The 15,898-nt window shown below is 47.9% G+C and overlaps 1 protein-coding gene across 1 annotated transcript in view; it reads right to left on the reverse strand.

The window, feature by feature from the left end:
• Positions 1 to 9,837, reverse strand: part of PAPSS2 (3'-phosphoadenosine 5'-phosphosulfate synthase 2) — a gene marked incomplete at its 5' end in the record, with an annotated part of 14,411 nt that extends 4,574 nt beyond the window's left edge. The window contains 7 exons of the mRNA XM_010288782.1: positions 2,925 to 3,036; positions 3,491 to 3,604; positions 3,725 to 3,843; positions 4,097 to 4,235; positions 4,961 to 5,196; positions 7,370 to 7,475; positions 9,775 to 9,837. Of these exons, the coding sequence (XP_010287084.1) occupies positions 2,925 to 3,036; positions 3,491 to 3,604; positions 3,725 to 3,843; positions 4,097 to 4,235; positions 4,961 to 5,196; positions 7,370 to 7,475; positions 9,775 to 9,837 (889 nt within the window). The remainder of the gene's footprint in view (positions 1 to 2,924; positions 3,037 to 3,490; positions 3,605 to 3,724; positions 3,844 to 4,096; positions 4,236 to 4,960; positions 5,197 to 7,369; positions 7,476 to 9,774) is intronic.
• Between the last annotated feature and the right edge of the window lie 6,061 nt (positions 9,838 to 15,898).

A 15,898-nucleotide genomic window follows, 5' to 3' on the forward strand; every position in this document is an offset into this window, starting at 1 on the left:
CACCGTCACGCTTTGCTGTGTTTCTTTGGTTTTTTCTGGCTATCTCTATAATTACTCTTCTTCCTCTATACCTCTGCAGACTCTATTTTTAAGCTATTTTCTGTGTGGTAAAAGCAAGTCCACATTTGCATGTGTAGTTTCTAATTTCAGTGTTGTCCCCGAATACCTCAGAGTCATGTTGGTTTTATCCCTACTCCCCCTATTTCCCGGTTCTCCACTAAGGTCCTCCCATTTCTCCTTGGATATCCGGGTACTAATACAGAAGAATCAGTCTCTCGCATGGACTTCCATTCACAAACAAGAATGAACAAATCACTGATTCAATCACTGAAATAATTTTGGACTTTTGAGAGTCTTAATTTGATGATTTTGACTATGATGTAGATTTTTTTTAAAAGTCTTTATTAAAATGTTTGCATTTACTTTTAATTCATGACTAGGTATCATTTGTCTGCCAGACAGGAATTTTCAAGCATCTTCATGAATAATCGTAACTACAGTCACACGGGAGACAATCAATACCAACTTTATACATTTAAATTATATTAACCAGCAATCAGTCAATAAAGTCAGTGTGGAAAAAGCCGGATTATGAAACCAACAAATGATGCTGAAGCTGAGGATCTCATGCTCCATTTCCAAATGGAAGATGCAGAGTTAAAGAAAACGAAAGTGGGGGGGCGGGGAATCACTCCAGCGAAGGTAATTACAAAATTACACAACTCAGGATTTTGGTGAAAACTGGTCGGTAGGATACGAGGTGTGTCATACCACCTTGTAAGCAGCTGAATCATAAACAGGCTGTGGTTGTGTCTAATCTTAATAATTTTCTTTTTTTTTAATTAAAAACAATTACTTTATAGCAAAAAACATGAATTGAAGTGATTTCTGCACAACCTAAGAACAGTTATATACATATCGGCTACAGAGTAATTCCCTCCTGGAGAATACAAACACAATTAAGATAATTAACCCTCACAGGCACCAGTTACAGTAGCCGTTTTAAGAACCAAAGCCGCTTATTTAAAACCTCCAGCAAGCAGCACCTAACCGCAGGCAGGGTGCCTGCTGGCGCAGCCGCGGTCCTCCACGGCGCTGCCCAGCCTCTCCGGCGCTCACCCGTCCAAGACGGGTCGCGCTGGCGGGAGCGATGTACAACACACCTACGCCTTCGTTGTGGCCCAGTCCTGACAGAGGCACACGTCGCTGGTGCGGAGGGCAGAGCGCTGGAGACTCGGTGGCGCTCCTGCTGCCCTACGACGTGCAGGTCCACCTTTCTTTCTGGTGGCCATCATGCCTCTACACAAAGCACCTCATCCACCCAACTGCTGGTAGTATCAAGGTGGGATTTACTGCTCAAAGTCTGAGCAAGAGGAGCACTAACTTGCACAAGTCCACCAAAATGGATCGCAGCCCTTCCAGGCACAGCTGGAGCTGCCAAAAATCACCTGCATCCCAGAGCAAAAGGGCTGGATCAATGACTCCAGAAAGACCAGGCTCAAACCTCTCTTCGGCAACATGCATTCCAACCTCGGCACCATGAGATGGAGACCCTCCACCGTTTCCTAAAGCTCATCCAAGCAAACCAGGGATGTTCTCCTTCCTGCCCAGATGTCACCCTGCAGGCCTGATCTAGGCCTGACCACACAGATGTTGAGTTTGGAGACCTCCATGGAGACAAGGTGGAGCAGGGTCTGATGCTGATGCTCCCTACTGCAAAGACCTTGCTCTGCAGAGCTCATCCCCCACTAAAAGCAGGTGTCTTGGGCTTTGTCCCTGACCCTGCGGAGCTCTGCAAATTCTGACCATAAGCCTGCGGACCCTGGAGGAGCTGTGCTCAGTGATGCTGACAGGTTTGAGGGAGTGCCCCAAAACCAGACGTTTGCTGAGACAAGCCTCCGGTGCAAAGTGTGGTGCTCCGGAGCAAGGCAGCGATTACGGGGCACCTCTGTGACCTCATCAGGCACAACAGGCAGCTCACAGACCACAGATCAGGGTGCTTTTGAACACTGTTTGCACACTAGTTGGTAGGGATAAGGCTATGACGTGTCTGAAAGCAGAAGCCCCCACACAGACACTCCTCTGGTCCAAAAGCAAGCAGTCCTGAGCTCTGCATCTGCCGCATGGTGCCCATATCCTAACAGCAGCGGCAAGTCACTGCCCTGCGCAACCATGGGATCCTCTAGAAGGAGGGCAAGTTTCAAAGGGACTCGCTCACTAAGATCCCAAATCCCCAAGGCCAGAGGTCACTATCAGGTCTACAAAACCCTGCGTGCATGTGAAGTCACAGCGACAGCATCTACAGCTGGGAAGCGGGACAGAAATATCTACAGCCCCGGTCTCAGCTGTAGACGATCACTGCCTGAATACTCTCCCTTCTTCAGGGACAAAGCACCTCGAACGTGCTGCTAATGAATAGGTAAATATGAATTATTTCAAGTTATGGTAACAGATAAGAAGGAGAACGGGGCAGAGGGAAGTGAAATCGGGCTCTGCTCCTGTTTCTAAGAAACAGCTGCCTTCTCCCAGCTCGAATTCAGCCTGGCAGCCTCCCTGCTTGCTTAGCTTTGTGTTTGCATCTTTATTTACCCTGGTATAACAAGCATGAAAAGACCTACACAATGGCTGCCAAAATGTTTGATCGGCAACATGCGAGATGTCAAAGCTGTAAGCCAGAGCCTTGGCCACAGCACGGCGAACTCTGACACCTCTCGTGCGCTCTGGTGCATGTCGGTGCACAGCTCCCTGGCCCCCACGGTCCTTTACGAGCCCTCGCATTGAACACGCAAGAGGAAAGGAGGAGGACAACACGGCCGAGCATTAAGCTTCTCCACACGGCTGCGTGCCGAGACGACCGCAGGGTAAGCATCACGTCCCGCCGCGGCTTGCCAGCCAGCGTTAACGCAAAGCGTGGGGATTCGTACCATTCAGCAGGGTGCCAAAATGGATCACTTGCAAGTACTCCGCCTCGCGCATGAAGCCGGTCAGCGGAGTGGCCCAGCCTTCGCTCAGCACCTGCACCCACTGCAGATCCAGCTGCAAAACAAACCCAGACAGCACTCCTGTCACCAGGTCACGCTCAGAGGTTGCTTCTCCTTCCCTTCTGCTGCAACAGCACTCTCACTTGTTTTGCTTCAAATATAGGACATTCGTAAAGGGGGACCATGGAGGGGCCATTCATAACCATGGGGGGTTAGTTTGGTGGTTTTTTTAAGCCAGACTCATGTGCTTTCATAGCACAACTGCTTGCAGGGCTGTACTAACGCAACAACGGAGGCGGACAGCCCTGGCTTGCTACAGCACGGGATGGAGACACGGCAGACAACGGCTGAAGGTCAGGATCACACTTCAGCTTGCCAGAAACCACAGCCACAGAAGCATACAGCCCTCAGAGGAACAGAGCCCCCTCCAGCAACATCCCCGTTGAAGCTTCTACTCGTCAAGCAGCTAAACGAGTGAACTGCAGCACAGCATCCACGAAAGATGGTACCTTAGTGATCTCTACGGACGGCAGCATCTCTGCTTCAGCTTGGACACTATTGAGTTTATTTTCAGGTACAAACAGCTCAAGAACATCCTTAATTGAGCCATGGGGCACGATGTTCTGAAAGAGAGAGAGAGACAGCAATGGTAAATAATGCTGGTTTTTAAATGCACACCAAAAACTCAGTATCCAAAAGCAGGTTTACAAGGTGCTGGCAGCGGTGGCATACAAATTACCTACTTGCGATTGGAGGAGCTCCACGACCTGCTGAATACACTCGGACACCGATGCAACATTTGTTTTCAACACTAGTTCAGGAGATTCGGGCTTCTCATACTCTGAGTCAATCCCCGTGAATCCTACGGACAATTAAACCCAAACTAAATTTATTTAATGCGATGCTCTGTGCCCCAGAGCCAACAAAGCTGTACAAACAACCAGTGAGCATTCAACCATACTGGGTACTACAAGTGACACTTGTGACAGCAAAATTAGGGAAACAGGATACTCTCGTGCGCTACAAAGAGCCTTTAGTAACTCGCCTCTACGTGCAGAGCCACAACGACAAGCTATCCAACGCAAAAGGCAAAATAAGAGCTCCCTCTTCCATACCTTTGATCTCTCCAGCTCTTGCCTTTTTGTACAGGCCCTTCACATCTCTGCTTTCACAAATATTTAGAGGAGCATCTACAAAGATTTCAAAGAAAGGAAGTCCAGCTGCCTCATGAATTTTCCGTGCATTTTGACGATCCTGTTAGAAGACAGACAGGAAAATCTCATGTGTCCGTATTGCAGCAAGCGCCTTCCTACTACATGACGTGCCCTGTAATTCGACACAGGTAAATTTGTCTCTGGTATAGATTTACTGCATTTATGATAATTCTAATAAGGGGTTTTCATCTTCCTTCCCCTCTTTTCTTTGAAGATAATTTTAAAAAAAATTAAAAATCTACAACTTTGATCTGTTTTCCAAAATATCAAGAAGATCTCTTTGTTAAGCAGGACAGCAGAACTTTAGAATGAATAATAACCTGCCCTGTGTCAAAAAAAAAAGGAACTGCTTGCATCAGCAGCTACTTGGTATTCTCAGGAAGCATAAAAACACAATCAATACTTCTTCAGACAGAGTAGTGATAACACTATGACAGGCTATTCCTTCTGTGCTTCTTTTCTGCCTCCTAATGAGTTAATAGTAGGAGCTTCTGTAAGGAGTTTTTAAACTTCTCTTAGCTTTTGATCAATTTGTAATATTGAATATATTCAAAGAGGTCACGTCAAACCGCTCTCCAGAAATCTGTACTGAGTGCATGTAGTTCTGGGTATCGGTGGTGTTTTACAAAAGAACAGAGAAGAAGTTAAAAGAAGCACCTGATGGCAAATATATAGGAAATCCTCCACGTAAATCTCTCTTCCCTAAGAACAACCATGAGACCAAGGCTGCCCCGAAAAGAGCAGAATATGATGCAGTAAGTTTACCTTTGCGAAAGGAGAAATGAAACTAGTTATGCAGACAAGCCCAGCATCAGCAAACAGCCTGGCCACCTCTGCGATGCGGCGGATGTTCTCTTCGCGGTCCCCAGCTGAGAAACCCAGGTTTTTATTCAAGCCGTGCCGAACATTATCGCCATCCAGGGAATAGCAAGGGATGCCATGAGAGACCAAGTACTCTTCCAGAGCAAAGCCAATGGTTGTCTTGCCAGCTCCAGAAAGGCCTGTTGGAGACAGAAAAGTGAGGTTTAGCTTTGAGGTCAAAAGAGTGAAAATGACAGTGTAACTCCTGGGACACTGGCAATGAAACTCCTTGTCTGAAGTTGCTTTAAGGAAGGAATAAGGTAGGGAAGTTGGATTCATCTTTTTAGCACACAGTTACCACGACAGAGCCCTGGCTAACCCTCCTCTATTGAAAGGGTGGCATTAATGCCATGAGAAAAGCTGCTATAGCCTAACATCTGGAGGGGTGCCACCCAGCAGTGTTGCAAAAGCGTCTCTTGCTGGGCCGTGGTGGGACAAATAGGTACCAGTAAGTAGGGGAAGCCCGAAAGGATGCTGTTGGCTGTGAGTCTCCCAGCATCTTCCTCTTCCTCCTACTGTTCCCCCTATGACAGCCAAATGCTGTCCCAGGCTGAATCCAAGGACAGGTTCTTGCCGCAACTGTGTGTGGTGGGACAGGCTCCAGCAGCAGCAATTGTCCCACGGACACCTCCTTCTGCAGAAGCAGCAGCCGCAGATCCGCGTGAGCAGGAGCAGGACAGTTGTGTAGACAAGCAGCACATCATCTGCTGCCCGCCATCTCCCGGAGTCATCAGCCAGAAAGACAATCCAAAATGAGGTTTCCCCTTCCCATCCCAGCTCCATCCACTTGCACAAAAAGCACTTGCTGCAAGTGCACCCGGAGCATCAAACTCCTCCTTTCCCTTGACTGGGGATCCATGTGTTGAAAACTCCTTCCATCTGAAGAGGACCTTGACTTAGGAGACATAACACCTCCAAACAGCACACCTGTCTCAGGAAACACTTAGCCTTGGAGAATCTCCTATGAAGATAGCATCATCTGCTCACCTGTTTATATACCCTTTGCATGACACCTGCTATTTACCACTCAGGGAGACAAGACCCTGGGCAAGGTGGACATTTGGTCTGATGCAGAACAGCCATGTTTGTGCTGGAGAGGAAATCTGGCTGGGCAGAGATGAATTCTGCTGGCTGTGCCTTCGTTTTTTTGTAGTACAACAGACTGATAGCTCTCCTGAGCTGGCAGTGTAGGGCATTCAAATGCCCTTCCATTTTAATACACATAGTCCATGCAATGAAATGTCCTTCCATATAGTCTCTTAAAGTTAAACTGACAGAGAGTTAGGAGACCACTGTCTTTTTCAAAGAACAATTGTCAGTCACAGAAGCTACAACCTTTCAGAGAGGATCTTTGAGTGATATTCGAAAAAGAAGGCAATTGTCTCAGATGGGTTTTTTGGCTTCAGAAATGACATTAAAGCAGATTAGGCATCATCCACCTTTTCAAAATTAAAGAGGAGGACAAAACAGAAATGTGTTTTAATCCAACATCTAGCACAAAATCTGATATGAAGGCAAATCAGAATGGTTTTATAAACTTTTCCAAGTACATCTTTCAACATCTTCCGGCAGTCAAAGAAAATACCAATATTTAACATGCAAAGAAACAACTGGACAAACTGCAAAAGATAGAGTTGTGTAAATATTAGCTGAGCAAAATAAATACAATTGTCCTTTCTAGCAGCCCCTAATCCCCAAACGAGTTGTCTTTCAAAGCAGAACAGAAGGGCAACACATTGGAAGACGCACAAAATGAGAAATAGCATAAGAAACGCGCAATGGCTGCGCAAGGAATCGCTTCCTTCCACTGTGACTCGCTGACTGGGAGTATTTGCTCTTCAGACAGGATGACTGCCTTGTTGTGCTGCTCATGAGGTCACTTTAAAAACAGTAAACTTAGGTGTCCCAATAAACTTCCCAACAACCCAGAATGAAAACATCGGCATGCTGTTTTGGACAACCCCGGGCATGTTTTACTGCCAAGGACTGGCTGGATTTGAGCCAAGGCTTCCTCAGCCACACACTTGAGAACAGCAAGTGTGACCCTTAGGGCTTCTGACGTGTTCAAAGGAGCCTGATAACAGCTGTGAAATTCATAAAAACATTAGTTACGGGCAGCAGCTGCCAAGGAGAGTATCTTGCTGCGCCAGCACCGCATGTCGGTGTTTTCCACAGGTAAATGTTTTGCAACTCCCAGTTCACAAGGAACGCTGACGTTTCCTGCGGATCCCAAATCCTCACCTCCGAGCCATACTCATGTATGCAAGTGGGTTTCACACGTGAAGCCACGCTTTCACACCCAGATGAAAATACCTGTTAGCCAAACCGTGCAGCCGCGAAATCCACCCCTGGTACCGACAACTTGTCCTCTCTTACTCCTGCTGACATGATGGGCTTGGTAAACCACATTGGTTGATCCCTGATAAAAACAAAGCAAAACAAAACACTTTTGTTATCTCATTGCTCTCTGCAAAAGAAAATCTCAGCTGGGACTAATATAAAGGAGAGAAACACAAATTCATTAAAAATCTGCATAAGCCATCGCAGCCAACTTTGGCAATTTGGTACACAAGGGAAACCGGCGAAGAAAAGAGCTGCCTTTGGCGTAAGTTGGATTTTTGTCTGAACAGCACATGCTCATTTTTTGAAGACAGCATTTGCCCCCGCTCAGAGCCCTGCCGGTGGCAGCGGCAGAAGGCAGCTTGCTTTGCCGCAGGAGCGCTGCCAGGTGACCGATACACCCGCGGGCGGGCAGGGGAGGACACGGGGTCCACGCAGAGACACAGGCAGCACACTCCCTGCCTCTTCGGCGTTTGAAAACACAGGCAGGCTCGACTATTATTTTAATTACGCTTGCAAAACAAAAGCAACTTAAGGTGCTAATTTACTTGCTGTGTTTAACATAACACGGCTGCTAATAATTGCAGCCGGGGCAAGAAACGGCGACACAGCAGGGCTGAGCTGAGCGAGACTGGGACCCTGCCAGGGAAGACGGTGGGATGGGAGGCAGAGAAAACAACACCTAACGCGTATGCGTGCACTTCCCGGTGCAAGCGAGCGACCGGCGTGATGCTGAGCCCGAGGTCTGAATTTTGGTGCTTCCTAAGGTCAAACTGCTGCGGGCAGAGCCGCCCCAGCCTCCCCGCTGGAACGCAGACTAAAAAAGCCTGTCTGCGCCCTGCAGCTCCAGCAACAGTACTTTGACAAAGACTTTTTGCATATTAAATATCTACAAGATGTTATTAATTGTGAGGATTATGTTTCCAACTGAGGCAGCCAAGGGAAGAGTCTTGAGAGGAAGAGAGGATATAAATATTTTCTCCCCAGCCGGATTCTTCACGAACGTAGGTTTACCCATTTTGTACCACGAGTACAAGAGCGGGTCTGGGCTTTCCCATGATTTACATCTTGCTATATAAATATTTCTACGCCTGAAGACACAGCAGGGAAGTGATCATCTTTCATTTGTCCAAGAAAAAGATTCTGGCAAGGAAAAAAAAAAAAAAAAGAGAGGAATGGGAGAGACAATAAAGTAAAAGGTCACTTTTAAATGTGTTAGCAAAATAGCCTGATTTCCCCACCCCCCCGCTTGCTGGGCCATTAACACGATTCAGCAAAGGCATAAGCATTCATTGGAGACCCGGTACTTTGTATGCAGAGGACTCTGCCTGCACAGAAATCTGGGTAAAAATTATTCTGCAACAGGAGAGAAAAATTACCCTCCTTTCCTCACCTGTTTTTATTATCTTTCAGAGGCCAGCATCCCAGCAGACACCAATCTCCCACCACTGCGATTTATACTCAAGAATTTCGTGCCCATTTTCAATTTAATTTTAGTGACAGTCTCCAAAATTAGGCCTCTTCACGCCTGCAAACGTGCCATCTGCAATCGCCTGCAGGCACGCCAACCAGCTACCCCGCTCCAGAACGTTTTAACGTACTGGTAAGAATAGCTGTGTCCAAAATAATCATAATAATGGCCGTAAATCTCGCCTCCGAGGCTAACACTCAGCAAGCCTCAACGTCGGTGCCACGACTGTGAGATTGCACTGGAAGAGGCTCTGGGAGGGAGAAGCGGTCCTCCGCAACTGGCCCGAGGTGGCCGATGCCCACCCTGAGCCACCAGCGTACGACTTGGCGGGAGGTCCGGGGCTACAAAGGTTTTCAGGCCTTCCCGTTTTCGTTGCCGCAGCCACCAGAGCGGGTCCCTGACATCGCTTCCCCCTTCTGCAGTTGTTTCAAAGGATAAAATTAATTACTTGGGGGTTGGAGTGTAGCGGACAGACAAGACGCTGTCTAAAACACAGAGCCTGGGTACCACAGCAAAACAAAAACCCAAAACCTCTCTAGACCTGAGCCTGAAAAAGCGAGCGAGCCCAACACATCCCGGTGACTCAGAAAAGCAAAAGGTAAGTAGCTCCAGATTTGGGTTTTGCGTTTTGTTCTGTCTTTTTTGCAGGGGGTTGTCCAAAGCCCGTTCGAACACTTTGAGCTTGCAAAGGTGAGACAGCACCGCCGAGGTTTAATTTGCACCCATCTCCAGGGGTTCAGGCTTCGGCAGCGAGACTAAATGAGCACGCAGAAGGCCCAGCAGCCAAAAATAACCCCTTCTCCCAAGAGGCACGGGTGTGTTTCTGCTGTGTTTACTCCCGGTTGAGCTCTGAAATTACCGTCACCTGGCCAAGGCCCCTCAGCAAAGCCCGAGTGCCCAAACTCACCTTCCCCAGAGCTTGCCCCCCCAGCCCCGAGCGAGACCTCCCGTGCCGCAGCAGCGCGCAGGCCTGGGGATCACACACCCCTCAAGCGCAGCGCTCCGGAAAACAGCACGCAGGTATTTTGCAATTTGCTTGCAAACCACAACAGACAAGACTGGTATTTCTGCGTGGAGAAATGAACCTGCACGCTTCAAATCTCTCCTTCAGGCCCTCTGCACCCGTAGGAACTGCAGCTGCACGCTTGCTCTTGCAAGCTGTTGATCTGCTGGATCTGTCCTGCAGGAGATGAACTACGATAACATCCGTGCCTCGGGAAGATGCAGGAGCTAACACATTCCTACGCGGCTGACGTAAGGAGATTGTTATGTTAAAAGTACACGTTGCTGTGCCGTAAATCTGCACTGTGCAAGCACCTCAGAGCTTTTATTTTGCACGCCGGCATCTTTTAGGGCTTGGGAAAGAATCACTGAGGGCAGTTTTGCAATTCAGCAACGCTGTCAGACCTCTGCTATCTGCCGGGAGCTCCCGGCAGGACCAAATCCCTCTGCTTTTTCTGCTATATTAATAATCTTGCCGGTGAACTCTTCCTAACCCTGCACAACCGCATGCCACATGCCAACCCAAATTCTTGTCGCCGGCTACGCCGAGGGTGAAAAAGGGCAGAGAGAAACGCGAGCACGCGGCGGACGGCTGGGACCGGGCAGGAAACACCAACTTCACACCTAATCATCCACCAGCTGGGACACGGCTGGGGAAGCCGGAGCTGAAGCACGATCAAACAGGTCAAAGGCACCACCAGAAATAAGCCTCAGTGGCCCAAGAGCAAACCATGGCGAGATTTAATCGAGAAAGAGCATATACTGCGAGACCATGGAGAGGCAGAGAGAAGCAGTGGATGGAGTTTAATCAGATGTGGGGCTGTCCTACTAATTTTATCCTCATGGTTTTAAGCTTGTCATCATAAACCAAAGATTTAAAAGAGATAACCCAATCATCACCACAACACGTTTGCACCTGAATATTAGGCCCTCAGCGGGGCCAATTTAGGGACACTGGTAAGCATTTCTTGCAAATAGCCTAGATCAAAGAAGTGAGGTTTGGGAGAGGAACTTCTTACTTACAATTCAGCCCCAAACAAGGCTCCAAGCAAGGCAATAAATGACCTGGCAGCACCTCCAAAGAAGAGCCATGCAGCTTCTGCCAGCCAGATGGATAAGCAGGACATTGCCACACTCTTCTCCTTTCCTTGGAAATCTGCTGTTTGGCCACGTCTGCATGATCTCATTCCTCAGCCCACCCTGGCTTACCTCATCCAGGAAATGAGAAAAAAATACAGACATGGCTTCAAACCTTGTGCCGAGGCTGCAGCAGACCAAGAAGCCAAATCCTAGCTCTGCTTTTGGCCTTCCCTCCTATTGAACCTTTCCATGAGGCTGACAAACTGGGAGACACTAGGATCTCAGGCATCTTTAAGATCGGGCGTGACTAAGCCACCTGCTAAGTGTCTCCTGGCCCAGCTTCCAAAAGGAATGAGGTTTTTTGGCCACCACCCTGGTGGAGCAAGATGCTCCCCAGCTTTGTGAAAGCAGGTTGCAGGCAGGAGGCTTTTCCTTAGCGCTCCTCCTGAATAAAGAGATGGAGGCCTCTGAAACAAGAGAGTCCACCGTAGCACAGACCTGTTGGAAATCAGGAACCAGTGTCCTCTGCTCTGAGAGCTACCACTGCTCAACTCATGGTGTCTGAAAAAGTAACCTCAGGTCTTCCTTAAGTATTTGGCCCTGAAAGGGAGCAGCTGTGCTTGCCCACATGAAGGGAAGATTGTGCGTGACTACCCACAGGAGAGGTGCTATCAGGGAGCATCTTCTCTCACCTGAGAGCTAAATGCACCATACTTGGGGGACCTCTCCCAACCATGGCTGACATTTGTTAGGAGCAGAGCCACTACACAATTAACAGAAAATGCACTACATGAACAACATTTAGGTCGTCTCAATGAATTACATGGATGATTTGCTGTCTTCCACCAGGAATTCAAGTAGGTACAAGCTCTGGAACCTTAGGACACAAGGCAGCATCTCCTCCTGCCCCCATCTACCTATTTCTTCATCCAGCATCCACACAGCTGCGTAATGAATGGGACCAGGGCAAGAACCGAGTGTTCCAACCAGCTGAGGGGTAGAAACAAAGGAGGAGGGACAGGAGCTGAGCAGGACATTCAAGAGATCCCCTAAGCACAAACGACATCCTCAGGCCATCCATAGAAGGCAGAGCTCTCCAGTGCTGCAGGAGGAAAGACTTGTCGCTAGAAAGCGGTGCTGGTCGTCGCGATGGCCGATAGGGTCTAAACCAATGTCCTTACCGTGCCCTGAATTCCCCGCCACCGGAGTACCTCTGCCTGCTGTAGCTGGCACAGCTTGGAAGCTGTCCAAGAGCCACAGCTCGTGGCAGGCTGCAGCAACGTCGCGCTCCGGAGAGGGACTCCCTCCTGAAAACGCAGCAGAGATCAGCCCAAGAACGGTGCCGGCGCAGAAACGCTCCTGTAGCGCAGTGCTATTAAGGGCACGTTAGTCACACGTCCGGCTCACTTAGCAGGAGGGCCAGCCTCGTACGGACACGGTCAGCATCCAGCTGGCAGCGCTCGCGGTCCCGGGGAAACCCCGACCCAACAGCGAGGCTAGGGTCAGGACTCCCCCAGCTGCATTGTTATTTATAGGGCTATCTCACATCATTAGGAATATGATTCATTTTCTTCCAGTCAAGCATTTAATACACACCCTATTTTGGTACTGCAGCCTGGATATCTCTCCATGGAGGCTTTCAAAATGTTTTCAGCTGATCACATTTGCAAATGGTAAAATAGGCTTTTAAAATGATAAAATGATCAAGTAAGCTTTCAAGTTTGACTTCAAACACCTGCTTAAGCCTCCAGAGACTGATGTAACTTATTTTTTAAAATCCCCTCCCAAATCCTGCCATCTTACAAAAAAAAAAAAAAGTTTTGTCATATCAGTTGAATTTGATGCATAAAATTTAAGTTTGTGGGACTTTTCCTTAAAAAATTATTTTCTCCTATCAGGGCAATTCCCATGGCTGCTCTTACAAATGGGCGAGCTGACATCATGGAGAAGATAAAGTGTCCATCACCAACACGGGGGAAAAACCTTCTGTAAGAGAGTCGTTTGCTGCAGAAAAGCAAAACCATTACACTCAAAAGAAAAGGAGGAAGAGAGGGAGGAGGGGGGTTTTGCTTGTGGAAGCAAAGATTTGATTACAATCATACTGAAAACCAATGGAGAAACCTCAGAGTCTCTGAAGTCCCTCTTTAGCTCTTGTAACCCTAAACCCATAGACCCTTCCCAAACTTGAGTTTCATTCACTGAATGGACTAAGGCACTTAATGCTTCAAAATCAGCTCCACTATTTCCCATGGGAAAACTCCACCAAGATGGAGTTACCCTGGAAATTTTGCCCATTTCACCTCCCAGGATTCCAGCATCACGACACGGAGCTTGGCCCGGAGCTCCAGACAGGGAGGTCGGACTTCTCAAACACCCAACACATTACCATACCACCCACCTTCCTGCTTTCCATGCTATTGTCCCCCCTCTTGCCCGCACGCAGGACTCATCTCCTCTCCCACCACCCGTACGTGAGCTGAAATAATGTTGTTTTCTTTTTAGACTTAGCTGAGTAACACAGCGATGTGTCACCAAACACCCTGCAGAGGTTTCGGGGCTGGGGTTGCCAGCATTCCCTCACACCAGGGAGGATGCTGAACTGGGCTCCCTTTCTTCATTCAACGCTCTGACTAAACCACAGCAGACCTCACTTGCTCCTTGGCACCCTCCACCTTTGACGCTTGTTCCTTTTGGCATCGCTGCCTCGGTCCCTCTCCCCTGCCAGGAACGTAACACAGAAATCTTAAGGAGAACAGCAGAGACATCCCAGTTACCCGAAACAAGCAGTCTTTCAGCTTGGAGACAGACGGTTGGAGATGCCAAACATCACTAACACACAAGGCTTTCAAGGTGGTGTTAGCTAAAGTGTGTTTTGTTTTTTTTTTCTTAACCCACAGGAATTTTTGAGCCCTTAGCAAGACTAAATGTATTAAATATAAGCTAAAATATTTTTTTGGGGTATAAATTCGCATGCTTTGGGTTGCCATAATCAAGTTTTATACAACCCTGGCAAAAAAAAACAAAACCAAAAAACCCAACCCCAAACCAGGCTCAGTGTATGAGCTCACATTCCAGTCACCTTGCAAACCAGATGCTGATTTCTAGACCGTGTGACTTAAACCAGCAGGTTGGGCATCAAAATCTGCCTCTTTGAAGGCACCCAGATCAGGCGTTTCTTCATCTCTGAATTAGATGATGCCACTACTCCAATTTCCTCAACGCATGAACTAGTGAGTCATCCTTTGCTCCTGCATTTTCGGGATGAATTTGCAAGGTCAGGACAGATGTTATAAAAACAATCTTCCCGTCTTCATTCCAGAAATCACAAGGGACAGCTGCATGGGCAACAAATATTTGACAAACAAATTTTTGTCAGCTGCGGACAAAAATAACAATTTAAACAAGAAATCCTTCCATGGCTGCCCTATTTTTTATATTCAGAGCATTTCTGCTAAATTACCCCCCCTAGATGAACCCGTTTCAGCAATTTGGCTCGTGCTCATTTTGCAAACAATAGGTTTGACATTGCAAAAGGAAAACTGCTTTGCTTTGATGCCTGGGGTCTGTTACAAGGCTGCTCTGGATCACGCCAAGACCGCGGCGCCACCGACAATGCAAAAACCGGTTATCTTGCAAAAAGAGGGAACATAAATGATGTTCTCACTGCAGTGTGGATAAGTTTGGGGATTGAACACCCACAGAAAGCAATCAAGCACATCTATTTAACCTCCAAGAAAAGCAAAAAGAAGGGAATTACGTGACCAGAAGGTAGGTGACTAGTTAGAAAACGCAGAGATGGTGTAGCCCGGTGACCTCCACCAGCAAAGCCAGCGCGCGGGGCACACAGAGCCCAGACTGACAGCCAGCTGAGCTGCTCTGCATGGTGCAACGGCACCGGTGTGAGAAATGCTGCACCGAAAGAGAGCAGCACACCACCGCTCCCCGACCAGGAAAAGCTACCCGCTACACACAGCCATGCTTCTGTATCTTCTTTGGGAGAAAAATACCAGGTTACGGAAATAGTGAACTGAGTATCAGCCCCTCAGGTTTCGGGGACAAGAGGAGAGGAGGACAAGGGTACATATTTTGACTACACATTAAATTCAGTATCAAAAAAATTTCCAGAGAGGAATTGTACGTACATGTAAACATTTCTCTTCTTGCATATGAGATTTAGGAATTTAATTAATGGGTTGTGGCTCTCCACGGTAAATAAACCACCGTACACGTCCCGTCTCCGACTGTGGCAAGGCAGGTAGTCTACCCCTTAATACAAGCAAGACAGCCAGCCAGGACTCCTGAACCAAGTACCGTACAAAGAAAAACTTCCAGGATAGTGTCAGGAGATTGTCAGCTGAGCTAAATTTTGTTCAGTTGTAATATACAACCAAACACACAAGCTCTGCTGTTCAGAGATGCCACACAGGACCGGCTTACCCAGGGGGTCCTCCAGCAAATGCCAGGAGCCAACGTGTCAGAGAGATATCCCATTTCATCAAAACTGTTCCCTTTGAGAGCTCCAGAAACTAGTTCAACAAACCAAGATCGTCACTAACATACCTTTAAAAGCTGAACTGGCATGGTGGCATTGCTCTAAACACAAAACACAGCGAGCCACATTCAGCAGTTTTGTGTCCCTATTAACTCAGTTTGCAACAGGTTTTCAAACTTGGAGGCCAACATCTAACCATGGCTATGAGCAGGCAGGTGGGACACCAGCTCCATCTTCTGCAAAGTAAGAAAGCAGAATCTCCTTCCACCCCCCCAAGCTAGCCCAGGTGGAACCAAGCCCATCTTGGAGCTAAAACGATATGGGGACAAGATATCTGTTTTTAACATATCCATCATATCCCTCTCAGGAAAGAAATTCTGTACCTTTTGAGAAGCTCTAGTGATTTCGTAAGCAGTGGGAGCTACAGAGGATCTGCATTTCAAGCAGTTTCACCAGG

Source organism: Phaethon lepturus, unplaced genomic scaffold, assembly GCF_000687285.1.
Source record: "Phaethon lepturus isolate BGI_N335 unplaced genomic scaffold, ASM68728v1 scaffold40806, whole genome shotgun sequence".
In the NCBI taxonomy this organism is placed as follows: Eukaryota; Metazoa; Chordata; class Aves; order Phaethontiformes; family Phaethontidae; genus Phaethon; species Phaethon lepturus.